The 17,688-nt window shown below is 38.9% G+C and overlaps 1 protein-coding gene across 2 annotated transcripts in view; it reads left to right on the top strand.

The window, feature by feature from the left end:
• The window catches only part of DMGDH (dimethylglycine dehydrogenase), a 96,181-nt gene that overhangs the window by 27,430 nt on the left and 51,063 nt on the right, over nt 1–17,688 (top strand). For both annotated transcript variants that reach the window (XR_006356430.1, XM_044005159.1), the window contains exons 6-9: nt 7,712–7,960; nt 11,307–11,505; nt 16,551–16,720; nt 17,107–17,260. Coding sequence is in view for 1 of the 2 variants with exons in the window: in XM_044005159.1 (XP_043861094.1) it covers nt 7,712–7,960; nt 11,307–11,505; nt 16,551–16,720; nt 17,107–17,260 (772 nt within the window). In the remaining variant the exon portion in view is untranslated. The remainder of the gene's footprint in view (nt 1–7,711; nt 7,961–11,306; nt 11,506–16,550; nt 16,721–17,106; nt 17,261–17,688) is intronic.

Raw genomic sequence — 17,688 nt, forward strand, 5'->3', positions numbered from 1 at the left:
TAGAGTTGGAAGGGACCACAGCAAGTTCAACCCTCTTATTTTACAGATGAGGAAACTGAGGCCCAGAGAGATATGTCCCAGATCACATAGGTACTAAATATCAGAAATGGAATTTGAACCCAAATCTTTTTCTTTTCTTTTCTTTTCTTTTCTTTTTGTGAGGCAATTGGGGTTAAATGACTTGCCCAGGGTCACACAGCTAGTAAGTGTTAAGTATCTGAAGCCAGATTTGAACTCAGGTCCTCCTGAATCCAGGACCAGTGCTTGAACCCAAATCTTTAAAACCAAATCTAGAGCTCTTTCCAGCATATCATATCAGTATCAATTTTTCCCCAGACAAATAAAAATTATAATAAGTAAATAGTAAAACTTTTATAACTTGCATTTGCTTTGCATATTTGGTATATATATATATATATATATATATATATATATATGTGTGTGTGTGTGTGTGTGTGTGTGTATGTTATCTTAATCACAAGCTCCATGTTTGACATGGTAATACATGCCTGTAATTCCTACTACTGGGGAGGGTGGTAATTCACTTGAACTCAAGCATTCTGAATTACAGTGGGCTAAGTCAATGGAGAGTTGGACTAAGTTGAACATTAATATGGTAAGCCCTTGGGAATGGAGAGAATGAGGAAGGATGCCTAGGTGAGAAACAGAGCAGATCAAATCTTCTATGCTGATCAACAGTGGAGTTGATGTAATTTAATTAATAAATATTAGAAACTCTTCCAAAAGATTTTCCTTCAAATATTTTGGGTGCCAAATTCCCTCTGGAGATCTTGGAAGTTGTTTTAAATCTCTACATTTAGGTCAAGGTTAGAGAAAACATTTCTACTTTTTAAAAAAAACTGAGTGTCCGTTGAATCCTCCTTTCACTTATGGTCCCATGAAACCAATCTTTATGATAGTATTCAATATATTCTTGTTATATGTCATTGGGTAACAAAGTCCCATATGACCTAGGAACTGATATCAAATAGCTTATTGATTGGGAAAATATTAGAGCTAAGAAGGACTTAAGAGCTGTAGTTCTCAAGCTATTTTTGCTCGTGTTACAATATTCTATGCTGTGAAGCCTCATAGCACACTGGACATTTTAGTTGGCAACACCATGAGAGGCTTAAGCATATACAATTTCCCTTCAATAAGAGTTCAGTCCTTAATAATTGTAAGGTCTAACACTTTTAGATGTTACCGTGTATGTAATAGGTAAATTTTGTTTATTTTGTGGCTAATATACTTAAGCTACTTAAATGCTAAGTAAAAATTTATACTGAACAAAATTATTTATAAGTTGTCTTTTATCCACAATAGCATGACATCACAAAGTTCTTGCCACACCCACCAAAACCTGCAGCACAATAGTGTATAATAGCATACTCTTTCAGAACCATTATCTTAATGAAGTCTTTAATTCTACAAATGAGAAAAGTTGTACATTATATAGATACTGTGTGTGTAACAGGGTTACTGTGGCAGGGTAACTCCATATGTGGCAAAAGATAATAAATAGAGGGAGGGCCGGGGGAAATGGAAATAGATGCATCTTATTCTGGATTTCATTTTTTGCTCCCGATGTCTATCCTCCAAATAACAATATATATAAAGATTATCATGCTAATTTTTTAAAAATCTAGGTGTGGGCAGAAATAGGATTAATGTTATTATGTGTATATATATGTGTGTGTATATATATATCTATATGTATATGTATAGAGATATATAGATATAACCTATATCAGATTACCTGCTGTCTAGGGGAGGGGGGAGGGAGGGGTGGGGGGGAGAAAAATCTGAAATTGTAAAGCATGTATAAACAAAAGTTGAGAACTATCTTTACATGTAATGGAAAAAATAAAATACCTCATACAAAAATCTAGGTGTGGGATAAATAATAGGAAGAAGGGACAGACTGAAAGTTAAAGATAGAATAGGGAGGGACAGCTAGGTGGTGCAGTAGATAGAGCACTGGTCCTGGAGTCAGGAGGACCTGAGGCTGGATTTGAACTATAAAAATTTTGAAGAGAAAGTAGATTATATAACATTCACAACTATGAGCAGATGACAAATTCTTTCCTGAACAAGGAATAGAGGCAGTTACAAAAGATGAAATAGATAATTTTGATTACCTGAAATCAAAAAGCTTTTGCACAATTAAAATAAATGATTTCAGTATAAGAAAAGAAGTGGTTAACTGAAGAAAAGTCTTTGGATAAAATATCGTAATCAAGGTTTGATATCCAAGATATCAAACTAGACAGTTAATAAAAATATGAAAGACCAAAAGCCATCCCCCAATAGAGAAGTAATTAAAGGAGCTGAGCAAAGAGTTCTCAGAAGAATCGCAAACTATTACTAACTCTATGAAAGAATGCTTCAAATCCCAAATAATGAGAGAAATTAAAATTTAAATAACTCTGAGGTTTCATTTTATACCTGGCAAATTGGCAAAAATGATAAAAGATAGGAATAGGAAAAAATAGGCAAAAGTAAATTCTGAGATATCAATAGCTTCACCAAACTATGGTAGTTTGAGATGTCACATAATAGCTGTGTGACCCTGGGCAAGTCATTTAACTTCTGTCTGTCTCAGTTTCTTCAACTGTAAAATGGTGATCACAATAACACACACCTCACAGAGTTGTTGTGAGGGTCAACTGAGATAATGTTTGTAGAGCACTCAGCACACATAGTATATGCTTAATAAATGTTTGTGTTCTTCCCTTTCCTTCCTCTCTAACAATCTTTCCTTTTTTTGAGGGCTACTACATGTGTCTATTTCACTTAGTTCAGTTCCTTGTCACAGTCAACTATCAGATTTCTGGTCATTCTTCCTACTTTCTCAAGGAATTCAGTATCTCAATAAAAATCTTCTCAACTTCAATACCTGAAGGCACTCTTGGAGACTTTGAGATTCTAATTATGTCCCCCTGAATATCCCTGTTCATAAATTGCCTCTACTTCCATTACCTAAATCTTCACTCCACTTCAATCATTCATAGAGATGACCATATCATAGATCTCACTACCTCCTTCCTATGCCTGTGATCCTACATCTTATAATTCTTCTCTTTATTACCTCCTATCCTTCCATCTTTTCCCCTCCTTATTCCTCCTAAGTTTATTTTTTATTCTCATGGGGACCTCTAACCCCTTTATTACCCTTGGTCGTTCTCCCATTCTGTCCTACATCATGAAATGCACCTCTGCCTCATTTCCATCTTTTAGAATTCCTAGCTTAGCTTTAAGACTCCACTTGGGTACCATGTCCTATTCAAAGCCCTTCCTGATCCCCTTAGTTATTAGTTCTCTCTTGTTCCACAAATTGTTTTCTACTCCACTTACTGAGCACAATTTGGTAGAGAAAGATTGTAAAGAGAGGGGTAAGACTGGTTTCATGCATGGTATGTGGAATAAAGAATGTACTAGCTTCTGGGGAAATCAGGAAAGGCTTCATGTATAAACTGAGTTTTGAAAGAAATTAGGGATTCTATGGTAATAGAAGGACAGGGCCTTGCAGATCTTAAAGTGCTATGTAAGTATCAATTCAGTACTTTAGTGGATCTGGAATCTCAGGTAAGTTCTACCCCAGAACATTCAGGATACAACCCATCCATATCACATCCCCAGCAGCCCCTGAGCACAGCCTCCTGTAAACCCTTTACCTAGGGTCCACCTTGTGGTAATGACAATAATAGCACACATTTCTGTACCATCATACATTGGATAAAGTACTTTCTTCACAATGACCCTGTGAAGGCAGGCACCACAGCATTCTTCTTATTGTTATCCTCATTTGAAAGATGAGGAAACAGGTCTCCGGGGCTCTTCCCATTTTATTCCCTTCGGCCATGCTGTATGACTAGCCAGCCATCATTGTTGGTGAATATTTTCCATATGATCCCTTCTAAATGGTCTTGGTGTCCCTTGTGAAACTTTCTTAGGAATTTAAAAATAAAAAACGTTTTCAAGCAAGGGCATGCTTGGCTTTTACTAATATGGAGCTTAGTGTTCAGCCAAAAAAATTGCTCAACTTTAGCTGACATTGCGTCAAAGATGTGACAGAGAATAGAGCCACTGTTGAGTCCATGACAAATCTAATAGGAGCAGGAAGCTCTTCAGCTGACCTTCACCCTTTGTTTTAACCTCATTTCTGCAGATCTCTACCAATAGTTTTGGTGCCAGCAATTCCTACGACTTTCATTTATTGAAGTGCTTTCTCTCTCTCTTTCCCTCTCTCTCTCTCTCTTTCTCTCTCTCTCTCTCTCTGAACATTTTTCCATTCTACCTAATAGGAACTGGAATGAACTAGTTCAAACCAGATTCTCCTGACTACCTGACTGATGAATGCCCCCTTTAACCCAAGGCAATAACTGACTACAAATCCACTGCTCTTTCCATTCCATCACTACATTACTTACTATTCCTGATAATTGTATAAACATTTTTCTTCCACTGACATATTACAAATTAATTCTTAAATATACTGACCTCCCCTTCCTCAGTTTCTTCCATTAAGAGGTAGTTTAACATAGTAGATAGAGCATGGGCTTTGAAGTCACAAATGCCGCCTCTTATGCATACTAGCTGTGTGATCCCAGGAAAATCACAACCTCTCAATACTCAGAGCACTAAGTCTATAATTTGCAGAGAAGGTGCCAACCTTCATCAATAGAGGGTGTTTCCTCACCTGGGAGGTCCCTACATCAATGAAATCATAGATCTAGTTCCTAGTCCTATATCAGTTACACACTCAGTTACACACAGGAATGATCATACCTCATCTACAAGTGTGCCACTTCCTAGAAAGCTGCTTTTCTTTTATTTGATCATAATCTCTTATATGGGGGCAGCTAGGTGGCACAACGGATAGCGTGACAGGCCTAGAGTCAAGAAGACTCATCTTCCTGAGTTCAAATCTAGCCTCAGACACTCACTAGCTGTGTGACCCTGGGCAAGTCACTAAACCCTATTTGACTCAGTTTCCTCATTTATAACTGGAGAAGGCAATGGCAAACCACTCCAGTATCTTTGCCAAGAAAACCACAAATGGAGTCACAGAGAGTCAATGACTAAAAAATGACTCAACTGTAACAATAAAATCTCCTATTATTTCATCTCTCACTATGCCTTACTCCTCTTAAACCTATTCATCATTTTTTCTTTTTTCTCCTTTCTTTCTTCCTTCCTTCCCTCTCTTTCTTTCTTTTGAGCGTTGTATATGTTTGTGTTGGTGGTTCTAGGAGGAACCAGCTAAGCAGAGGGAAAGGCTATAGGGGTGGAAGGTACTTCCAATGTGTGAAGTTCAGGGATAGAGCGAACTTCCAAGGTAAAGAGGTTTCTATGGCATAGTAGAGAATCTGGAGGGTAGGGGCAGAGGGAGCAGGAATCAGCCTGTGGAAGGGTGTGGCTATATTACAAACCATTAGAGGATTGTGAGATGATTCATAGGGATGATGGTTGACTCAGGGAGGAATTGTGAGCTACCCCAAATTATTGGCAAAACTCCATTCACCCACATTAGTTATGGCATGGCAAAAGAACTATTTTTTCATGACCACTGCAGATACTGACTAAAGGTCACTAATATAGCTCTGTCATTCAGAAATAAAGGAATGAAGAGACACAATCTTGGTCCTGGGAAGCCCAAACAAGACCAGATTGTGGTATGTAGTAGCCACATAGTGAACCTCTCATTTTACTTTTAAACAGAGGCACCATGTCTCATTTGGGGATCCACAGTTTAAGGGACTAAGGCTCCTAGGATTGAGAGCTGAGAGGGATCTTTTTTTTTTTTTTTGGTGAGGCAATTGGGGTTAAGTGACTTGCCCAAGGTCACACAGCTAGTAAGTATCAAGTGTCTGAGGCCAGATTTGAACTCAGGTACTCCTGACTCCAGGGCTAGTGCTCTATCCACTGTGCCACCTAGCTGCCCCTTGAGAGGGATCTTATGGCTTAGCAAAGAAGAAACACGGAATAATGGAAAGAGAGCTGACCTTGAGATTAGGAAAGAGTTTGGTTTAAATCCTACTTCTAACATTTACTAGTTATGTGACCATGAGCAAATCATTTAACCCCTTTGAACCTCAGTTTCCTCATCTATAAAATGGGGAAAACAATATCCATGTTAGCTATCTCATTGTACTGCTGGGGGGTGCAAATCAATCATTCAATCAACAAACAATTATTGAGCACCTACTATGTGCCAAGCATAGTGCTAAGGATACAAAAAGAGACAAATAACAGTGAAAAAAAGCAAGTGAAAATAATGTATATAACCTGTATTATAAATTTTAGCTAGTACCCATTATCTGGTCCCACTTACCTTTTTTTTAATACATTATGAAACTAAGACCTAGTGAGGTTAAGCAACTTGTCCAAGGTTAAACAATAATAACTAGCAGAGCCAGGGTTCAAAACCAAAGGATCTGAATCCAAAGCCAGTTCTCTTCCCAGTATATTCTTCAGAAGAGAAGACAAAAGGAAATGGTCAAAGGGCTAAGAAATAGGACTGGGAGGAGAAAACAACATTCAGAGCAGTAAGTGGGATTCCTTAGTCATTTGATGGACTTTCATAAATTATTATGATGAAAAAAGTCCAGTGTACAAGGAAAAAAGTTTATCCACTGACTGATTGTGTTTGACAATGGTAGTGGTAGATAATGACCATACCAATTGTCCCCAACCATAAACATTGTTCTCTCACAGGCTTGTTGTGAGGCTCAAAGGAAAGCCTTTTACAAACCTTAATGAACCATATAAATGCTTCTTGGCTGCTTGGACATTTGTCCATACAGTATGACAGAAACAGCCTCTCTACTGTTTTAGCATTTGAAACACCATCCTGTGAGGGACTATCCTTTGGATTCTTAAAATAAAGTGCCTTAGTAACCAAGACTTAATCAATAGCATGATCATATTTTAAATTTATTTTTATTCTGGACTTAAAAACACCAAATGAAACAGGTGTTTCCATAGAAATAGCAAAACACTAAGGCTTTGGGGACACCCTATGTACATAGGAAGTGACAATCCTGTCTTTTCTTATTTCATTTTTCCTCCAAGAACACATAGCAGGATGCAAACAGTAGGTACTAGATAAATGCTTCTTGAAGAAGAATGCAAAGAAGGTTCGTCCTGGTCAACACGTCCATACTACTTTCCATACATCATCTCATTTGATCTTCACCCTAACCTTGAGAAGCAGGTCACATAAGCAGCAGCATCCCTGTTTTATACCATCATAGATTTAGAAAAGGAATCTTAAAGGCCCTTGAGTCCAGTCCTCCTATTATATGGAAAATGAGGCTGAGTGACCTGCCCAGGGTCATACAGCTATGAAGTAGCAGAGCTGATAACAGAATCAAGGTCTTCCTGACTTCAAGCCTACCATCCTATTCACTATGACAAGCTGCTTTTAGATAAGGTTGAGGATCAGAGAGGTTAAGTGATTTGCCCTGGGTCACACAGCCAATAAGAATGGGGGTGGGTATATGGGTTGCTGATTAGAACCAAGGTCTCTCCTTACTTTAGGGCCATCTTCCTATTATGAAAGAGGAGGAAGTGTTTTATACTCTGCCACATGAATAAGCAATCCTGTCCAATACTTTTCTTTTTAGTTAAATCATTTTTTATGCGATAAGTATTAAACGCCATATTTTTATGTTTGTGTTAAAATGACAAATTATGATTCCTTTAGGATTTTGGGCTCGTGAAGTCGGCAAAATGATTGGACTAGAACATCCTCTTATTCCAGTTCATCATCAATATGTTGTCACAGCAACCATACCTGAAGTGAAAGCTTTAAAAAGAGAACTCCCAGTTATTCGAGACCTGGAAGGATCATACTACCTGCGACAGGAAAGAGACGGGCTTTTATTTGGACCATATGAAAATCAGGAGAAAATGAAGGTCCAAGATTCCTGGGTGACCAATGGCGTCCCACCAGGTCAAACCATTAAGTGACATGTCTGTCCATTCACAATGGTTTTTGTTTGTTTGTTTTGTTTATGTTTGTTTTGTTTTTGTTTTTGTTTTTTGAGTGGGGCAGTGAGGGTAAGTGACTTGCCCAGGGCCACACAGCTAGTGTCAAGTATCTGAGGCTGGATTTGAACTCAGATCCTCCTGAATCCAGGGCCATTACTTTATCCACTGTGCCACCTAGCTGCCCCCACAATGGTTTTCAAGTTCCCTCTAAGTAACAAAATTCCCCCAAATATTGGGCAGTCATAAACCATAAGTCATAAATAATATGCTTTTTGAAAAGAACCCAAGGGGGAGGTAAGACCTCTACCAGAAAGAATGTGCACATAGCTGTTAGAGTAGAGACTCATTACTCAGTATACCTTGAACACGTTCTGAATGACTTAAGATATAATTCTCCTGTTTGATACTGGACCTGTCCTATCAACCTTCCCTTCACTTTGACTTGATTGGCCTTTGCTTTTTTCCTTCTGCCCCCTTGTTCCCACAGACACTTATCCCATTCCCCTTCCACCCTATTTGAAAGTCAATACCAATTCATTTAAAGAGAGAATAATGAGAGAAGAGGCATCTGGGGTAGTGGCGTTCAGCTTAACATAATAAGTATGTAGGTATGTATCTATGCATATGAAACTTGGAAAGTATATCTAAATATATCTGAGCCAGCTGGTTTCATTCAAAGAAACATAGGTTCAGGTTTGATTTTATTCTGAGCATGAAAAGTGAGGTGGTAGTGGTAGAGAACAAAAGGGGGATCAAGTAAGGATTAATTTAGGTTTTTGAAATGATCTGCTTCCTCCTTGAGGGGTTCAGAGCTAAGATGAGGATGGGAAGGATTTTTTCCCCATTCAGATTTTTATTTTTATTTTTAAATTCCGCATTCTGATGATTATTTTTATTTATTTTCCCATTAAGATTCTGCTATTTTTATTATTTCCCATTCAGATTTTGTTATTAAAATGAGAATTTAAATTTTATCTGTTTTAAATTCTCATTTCAATAACAAAATTCCCAAAGGTCAATGGAAAAAGAAGCAGTTAAGAAGGATTCCTTCCTTTCTGGCTGGAGGGGTGTGTGTGTGTGTGTGTGTGTGTGTGTGTGTGTGTGTGTGTGTGTGTGTGTGTGTGTGTAGGGCCTCAGGGCATCTTGGATTTTCTACTTCTGGAAAATACTCACTTGTAAGCACATAGGTAACAATATTATAGAACAATCCTGGGTTCAAGTACTGCCTCCTACAGACACTGACTATGTGTCCCTGGGTAAGTCATGATGCCCCAGGCAACTAACTACAAGTTGCAGAACAGGTATTTATCTACCTTGGTAGAGAGAGTGTTCTCTATACCAATGAAATTGTAAGTGTTCCCCAAAACAAAACAAACACTCCTCCCAAATTTTATTATTAATTTTATTATAATTATTTTATTTTTTATTTTCCTCTTTATATAAATTTTATTAACTACAGGATAAAAACAAATAAGAATCCTCTAAAGGAACAACAATTAGTTCCAAAGATATTTGTAAAACCTTAGAATCACTTAGCACAGAATATGAGGGTTTCCCCCATGGAGGCCTAACCTGTAGATCTTATCTTGACCAAATGATCCCAATCAAATCAAAGTGGGCATGCAGGGGCCAATTTTATTCTCTCTGCCTCCAAATTCCAGCAATTCCTTAAAGAGCTCCCTGCTCTGGAGCATCGATGCCTGGTACACCATTATCTCAGTCAGGATGAAAATGAGTGTCATCATTTGGTTCCATCTTCTCCGTGCAAAACGAAGGCAAAATAACCCAGGGTCCTCCTCTCCTATGATGCTACTGTTTCACTTGGTCTTCTGTGCTGTTCTTTCTCTCTCTCTCTTTTGTCTTTTCAAAAATCTGTTTTGGACATTCTCATTTACACTTTATTTTCATCAATTAAACACCAGGGACACAGAAAGAAGGGGAAAATACCCCAGCACTGACTGTATTTGTCTGTATATGGATATGTATGAACTAATTTGAGAGGCAGTGGGGTACAATTGATAGAGAGCCCACCTTTGACACACACTGACTGTGTCACCTTGGGCAAGACATTTGACCTCTGAGTGTCCCCAGGCAACTCTCAGACTGTACAGTGCAGAGCAAGTGTTGATCTTCATCAGAGGAGGGGAACTTTTACCTTAGAGAATATAAGAATGAAATCACAGAGCTGGTAATGTATATGTGTATGTGTATATGTATGTCATTGTGTTTATGATGGTGTGTGTGTGTTTATGTGTGTGTATTTCTGTATATATATAAATATATACACATACACATATACACATATGGAGTGTGTATGTGTGTGAAATAGAAAGAAGATGATTATCGTGACCACCTTTGGTATTGGAGTGATTTTCCCCAAGTATCCCAGTTTGATTCCTCTGCTGTACTCCAGTTTTATAATATTTATCATGATGCATATTTCCTGTTGGGCACAGGGGATAGAGTGCCAGACCTGAAGTCAGGAAGACTCTTCTTCCTGAGTTCAAATCCAGCCTCAGATATTTACAAGCTGTGTGACACTGGACAAGTCACTTCACTCTGTTTGCCTCAATTTCTTCATGTGGAAAATGAGCTGGAGAAGGAAATGGCAAACCACTCCAGTATCTCTGCCAAGAAAACTCCAAATGGGGTCATAAAGAATTGGACATGACTAAAATGACTGAATAACAACAAAAAATATTTCCTATCACATTTATGCTGTCACATTTTCAGTTTTAGTAATACTTTTTAATCTGTACTCTAACCATTTCCCTACATGTCCCTCTTCCACTGAATCCTCCCATGTAACAAAGAAAAACAGGTAAGCAAAATCAATCCCCGTAGCAATGTCTAATGACTTGAGGGACTATAGCCATGGTCCCTCAATGTATTAGAGAGAGAAGGAAAGTATATTTCATTGTCATCCTGGATTAAGCCTAGTTATTGGTCAGCTTTTGGTTACCTAGCTTAGGACTTTTGTCAGCCCACTTATCCCACATACAGAAGGTAGAATTATTAAGTTGAGAGCTAATTGATGTCAAAGAAAATGATTGCTCATTTTAAAGTAAAATCATTTGGGAATGTCAGGAAATAGACTAAGTTGGTAATAAATCACATGTAGAAAAATGATGGAATTTTTTAAAGGTTTAATTTAATGACTAATCATTTTCTTATTCTCAGTGATAACTATCTATTGGCATGAAAGCATTTTATTCACAGTTAGTCCTCTAATCTAAGTGGTCTCCTAGACTGAATTTGCATTATTTAAAAACAGATCGGGGCGGAGTAACAGTGAAATATGTTTTCAGGTTTTGGAAAGGAACTTTTTGAGTCTGATTTAGACAGAATCATGGAGTATGTGGAAGCTGCCATGGATATGGTCCCAGTCTTGAGAAAGGCTGATATCATCAATGTCGTTTCTGGTCCGATCACCTATTCTCCAGACATTCTGCCCATGGTGGGACCACATCAGGGTGTTAGAAATTACTGGGTGGCCATTGGTTTTGGGTAAGTATCCCAGTAAAATTCAACAATTCTGGTATATTTATTTATACTAATTGTAATTTTCCATGATATTTGCCACATAAGCTCAGGCCAAGAAGAAGGTATGAAAAGGGGACAAAGAGAGTTTTCTTCTCTTGGTGATCCCCATAAGGCCAAGAAGAGTTGAGATTGTGGCTTAGTGGAGAGTCAAGAAGAGCTGTGTTCAAATTTCACCTTAATCACTTACTTAGATGGCTGAGTTTTGGCAAGTCACCATCTCTCTGAGCCTCAGTTTGCCCATTTGTAAAATAGATATAGCTGCCTTAGAGATATGTTGTGAGTATTAAATGAGATAATATATGTAAAGTGTTAAAAAAAACTCTAAAAGAATGTAACGTGTGAGCTCTTATTTTTATTGTATTTTAAGAGTTTTGATGGTAGGATTGCAATTGAATTTTTTTTTTTTAGTGAGGCAATTGGGGTTAAGCGACTTGCCCAGGGTCACACAGCTAGTAAGTATTAAGTGTCTGAGACCGCATTTGAACTCAGGTACTCCTGAATCCCCGACCGGTGCTCTATCCACTGTGCCATCTAGCTGCCCTTGCAATTGAATTTTAACAAAAGGGTAAACTAGGCAGATTATTGTATAAGATAACATTTATTCACAGAGGCATGCTACCTGTCAATAAATGGGTTCATGGCTTGCCTCCAATAATGCCAAAGACCCAGAAGAAAAAGACAGCTCCCCTTTCATAGGTTTTGGGGAGAATAGAGCGAGTTAGATGACATCATGGGATTAAAGACAACATGAGTAGTTACAGAACTGAGGTGCAGGGAACAACATGATCTATTGGAAGTTTGATAATGGGGGCTAGCAACGACCCCCTTCTTCTCTCCTGAGACTAAGAAGAGCTCATTGTCTGAGTCCCAACCCAAGATAGTGGCCTAGATTTTTGAATAGCAAACCAGACATCCTTGAAGGATAACTTGGTGAAGTAAAGATATCAGGCCCAAACTCCCTTGCTTTCTCACACATTCTCCAAGGTCAGTTACATTCTTTGAGGCAGGAGAGCTGGATTTTTAAACTTAATCCATTATAAGCCAGATGAACTCCAAACTAAGTTCCAAACTTAGTTCAAATTAAGTTCCCCCACATTCAGTTATGCAACCCCATATGGGGTAACAACCCACAGTTTAAGAAGCTTTCTTCTAGGCAACCCTTGAAAACAAGTTGCTTATCTGCATTAGTGGAGGAAATTTCCACACCAGAATTTCCCACTGCCAATGAAATTACAGGCCTGAACAACAACAAAAAGTGAGCTGGTAGAAATGGAAATTATTCAGCTTGAGAACAGTGACCATGACGCTATTTAGCAACAACCACCACAACCACAAACTAGTATTTATATAGAGTTTGAAGGTTTGCAAAGTGCTTAACATATGTTATCTCATTTGATCCTCACAAACCCCTGGGTGCTATTATTATCATATTCATTTTACAGATGAAGTAACTGAGGAAAAGAATGGTTAAGTGACTTGCCCAGGGTCATACAGCTAATAAGTATCTGAGGCTGGATCTGAACTCAGGTCTTCCTGACTCCCCAGCCTAGCACTCTATGCATTGTACCATCCAGCTGCCTAGCTCATACTGCTTACTCATTTGTACATATTTAACACTTAGTGCAATCACCAGTGGGACTAGACAGTCCAAGGATTTCATTTGCTCCAGTTGCTCACCATTTCCATTATATGCTTCTATTGTCTTGCTGTATCCTTCTACAAAACAATTGGAATTAATTCTACATGTCCATTTTCATGAAACAATATGACAGTTGTGATTCCAAAGACCTCCCATGTAGCCCGTTTATCTAACATGATTTGTTTGGTGAAATTCTCCAGGGTGGTTTCCAGCTTATAGTTCCATTATCCTCTTGATGTTTTGCTTTTTCATATTTGCTCCACTCATTTTGTGAATACTGATGTCAGGCCTAACTTACTGCCAAATTATGGCTCATAATAACCAATTCTCTTCCATTTCGTTGTGCCTAATTCTAATCCCTCTGCTAATGGAGCCCATGTCCATATTTCTGGCTTTTCAAATTCAGCATCTTACTTCCTTGTTATTCCTAGAACATATCATCAAACGCTGAGGAATTCCAAGCCTTTTATAACTAGGTCCTCTCCTTCTTCTTGCCTGTCTGCCAATTTCCCTACCGTCCTTTCCCCCCAAAGGGACAATGACAATAAGAGAATTCTTATTTAGAATTTTTTCCCCAAAATTACATGTAAAAACAAATTTTAAGATTGATTTTTAAAACTTTGTGTTCCAAATTCCCTTCCTCCCTCCCTCCCCCTCCCTTAAGAACTCAAGCAATTCAATATAAGTTATACATATGTCATCATGCAAAACATTTCCACAAATAAGGAAATTCTTAAGGAAGAAAGGAAGTGGCAAAAGACTACCTGAGAGTGTAAGGAAGGGGAGAGGGAGGGACCGTCCCAGTGCCTTGGTGTGGCTGCAGGTGCAGGTGCAGGTACAGTAGGTGTATTTAACAGGCTGACTAGATGTCAGTTTCAGTGTTTTTCAAACACAAGCTGGCAGAGCTACTCCCCCCACCCTGACATCCCCCTCCCCACCTGCTTCTCTGCCCACATAGGTCCCTCCCTGGTGACGAAACCAAAGACAAAGTAAAGGTTGTTCAGTCCTTTTTCAGTCATATCTAACTCTTTGTTGTTACTTTTTCCCCATATCTAACTCGTCGTGACCCCACTGGGGTTTTTTTTGGCAAAGATACTAGAATGGTTTGCCATTTTCTCTAGCTCATTTTACAGATGAGGAAACTGAGGCAAACAGAGTTAAGTGACTTGCCCAGGATCACACAGCTAGGAAGTATCTGAGGCCAAACTTGAACTCAGGAGGATGAGTCTTCCTGACTTGCAGGTCTGGTGCTCTATTCACTGCACCACCAAGAGTAAAGACAAAACAAAGTTCTTATTATTCAGTGCCAGGAAACTAAGAAAAAAGTGGCCTTCCTTTTACCAGGTTTTACCTGGTTGTTAAGGATCAGATCAAATGCCACTACTCATACAAGTTGGCCATGTGACTCTGGGCAAGTCAATCAAACTCTCAGTGTCCCCAGCCACTCTGTAAGTTGCAGAGCAATTGATGATCTGTATTGGTGAAAAGAATTTCCTCATCTGAAGTTCTCTATACCAATGAAATCACAGGTCTGGTCTAAAAATAAGGGCAAACTTTTCTCTCCAGATTGGTAATTCATAAGCATTTATTCAATGCCTAATATGTGTGAGGCACTGTGATAGGAACTGAGGTTACAAAGATAAAACAACCTGCAAGGTCACCCTAATTGTATCCCAGAGGTCAGTCATGTGGCAGAGAGCCTGGCCTGTAGTTGGGAAGTCCTAAGTTCAAACCCAGATTCAGAAACTAGCTGTGTGACCCTGGACAAGTCACTTAACCCCATTTACCTTACTTTCCTTATCTGTAAACTGAACTGGAGAAGGAAATGGCAAACCACTCCAATATCTTTGCCAATAAAACCCCAGATGAGTTATGAGGAGTCCAACACAACTGAAACAACTGAACAACAAAGGTCTCCCATCCCATTGCTGTTACACCCTTTCCCCAGATGCCTTCCCCACTCAGCCACCATGTTGGCACAACTGCCCACAATCCACCGGGCCATTCTCACTCCATACCCCCTGAGAATCCATGTCAGCCCCATGTATCACCCATGTGGAATCAGCAGCAATGGTGGAATATGCTGACCTCAAGGTATCCCAGTGTCTTTGCACCACCATCTCTAAATGAATCTGCCCCAGGTGTTGCAATTCCCATTTAAAAGTTAACTTGATACCACTGAATAACACAAATGGGAAAACGCATTTTAAAAAACCAATATCACATATATATTCATAGAGAAGGCAGATTCCACAAATCATAGGGAAAACCAATCTCATTACTCTAAATTCTCATCTAACTCTCCATTTAAACATGTGATGTGTTAATGCCACATGTTTAATATGTGACATATATGTACATACCTATGTACATGTGTATTTAATTACCATAGTCATCCTCTTGATTTTACAGCACTCTGCATATAGATACAGAGTTAGCCCACATTCCTCTCTCAGCCTTGACTTCCTCTTTGGGTTGTTGTGAGGATCAAGTGAGACAACATGCACAAAGTGCTTTGTAAACCTTAAAGCAGTATTATATAGTATGATGATGATTACAATTATCACTAACATTTTCATTATCATTCCTCATCAAAGGGTGAGCTGCTTAGAAAAAAAAGGAAACCAATGTTCCTTTGTGCCCACCACACATAAATCATTTTTCACATGGAATGAGTTGTTCTTTGTTAGGTAGTCTTTAAGATACCCACAAGGGGCAGCTAGGTGGCACAGTGGATAGAGCACTGGCCCCGGAGTCAGGAGTGCCTGAGTTCAAATCCGACCTCAGACACTTAACACTTACTAGCTGTGTGACCCTGGGCAAGTCACTTAACCCCCATTGCCTCACTAAAAAAACTTAGAAAAAAAAAAAGATACCCACAGGGGAGGATGGAGTGAGCCCCAACCCAAGGAAAGATTTCTACCTTTTACTTGCTACAACACAAATCTTTAGCACTGCCTCCTATGAGTCATTATAATCAAGCTTGGCTCCAGAGGACCTGTGAGATCAGTTATTGTCTGCTTGTTTAACCTTCATTGTTTTCTGTTTCTTTCTTTGATCTTCTTTTTTTGCCCATTTCTAAAAGGAGCATCCAGAATGGTCTGCTGTCTCTTGGCAGTAGGGAGGCAGACTAGGTCTGTCTCAGACAAGTAGTTGAATTTGGATCCTTTAAAATTCTTTTTTAGAGGAAAAGATTTATGACAATATGAAGAGTTGTTTTTTTTTAAATGCTGCATTCTAAAGACCCCCTTACACAGTGATGCCAGACAAAATATTGGCAAATACATTAAATGTCTTTTATCTCTTCTGACTTTATTGAAAAAACTCTAACAGATGTTCTAGTACAAGGATATTTATCTCTGTTTTTAAGGTATGGCATCATCCATGCTGGTGGTGTAGGGAAATATCTCAGTGATTGGATCCTTGGTGGAGAACCTCCCTTTGACCTGATTGAACTGGATCCCAATCGTTATGGAAAATGGACAACAACTCAGTATACAGAAGCTAAAGCGAGAGAGTCTTATGGATTCAACAATATTGGTAAAGAGCTAATTTGCCATCTGACAGTGGTCCCGCCAGAGGGTTTACAGCAGCCAGCATTTGGTTGACTTTTACTGCGGGGGTTTAGATCTCTAGAAAGCACATCTTTTCAAAAACACAACGTGGACAACATTTTGAAAAATGTTTTGTTTGCATATTTAATAAAGCCAAATGAAAATTATGTTTATTTAAAATCTTAAGTTTTGTACAGGGATGATCCAAATAGGGATTTCAGCATTTTCTCATTTGATCCTACAATGCATAGCCATTGCTTCTGGATTTTTAAAAATAAGAACTGTATTGGCGGAACCTTGTAACTATGGTTTAGATTCCTGTCTAGATGATATTTAATATATGTTCACATTTTTTTCCTTTCACCTTTCCAGTGGGTTACCCTAAAGAAGAAAGGTTTGCTGGGAGACCTACTAAAAGAATCAGTGGGATTTATAATATCCTTCACTCTAAATGTTCCATGGGCTTCCATGCAGGATGGGAGCAGCCACATTGGTTTTACAAGCCTGGACATGAGCCTGGATATAAGTATGACTCAAATCACGGTGTTGTTGTTACCATAGTACAAATTGTATGCTTTAAAATGGAAGGAAATCTGGATTGAACTGGTATGCTGACCTTCTCCCTCTCTCCTCCCCTGACTGGGTCACCCGAAGCAAATGTCATTTTGTTTCAGAGCATTTATTGGCTCCACCATTTGCTACATGAACCTTTGGAGGACCAAGAGCATAATTTAGAGCCTTAGTTATGGTCTGGCTCCGGGCACCCTTCAGGTCTTCCCAGGCATTCTCAGACCTAAATGGCATTAGAAAAGACCTGAAACCCCTGCTCCACTAAGGATACTTCTCCAGGGGCCTCTCTCAGTACCTACCTGAGCCCTGCCGACAGCCTGCCTCTAGGGCAGAGCAAAGGCACCACAGTGAAAGTACCTATTATATGTGGTGGTATGCGCTGTG

This window comes from Dromiciops gliroides, chromosome 1, assembly GCF_019393635.1.
Source record: "Dromiciops gliroides isolate mDroGli1 chromosome 1, mDroGli1.pri, whole genome shotgun sequence".
Classification (NCBI taxonomy): domain Eukaryota; kingdom Metazoa; phylum Chordata; class Mammalia; order Microbiotheria; family Microbiotheriidae; genus Dromiciops; species Dromiciops gliroides.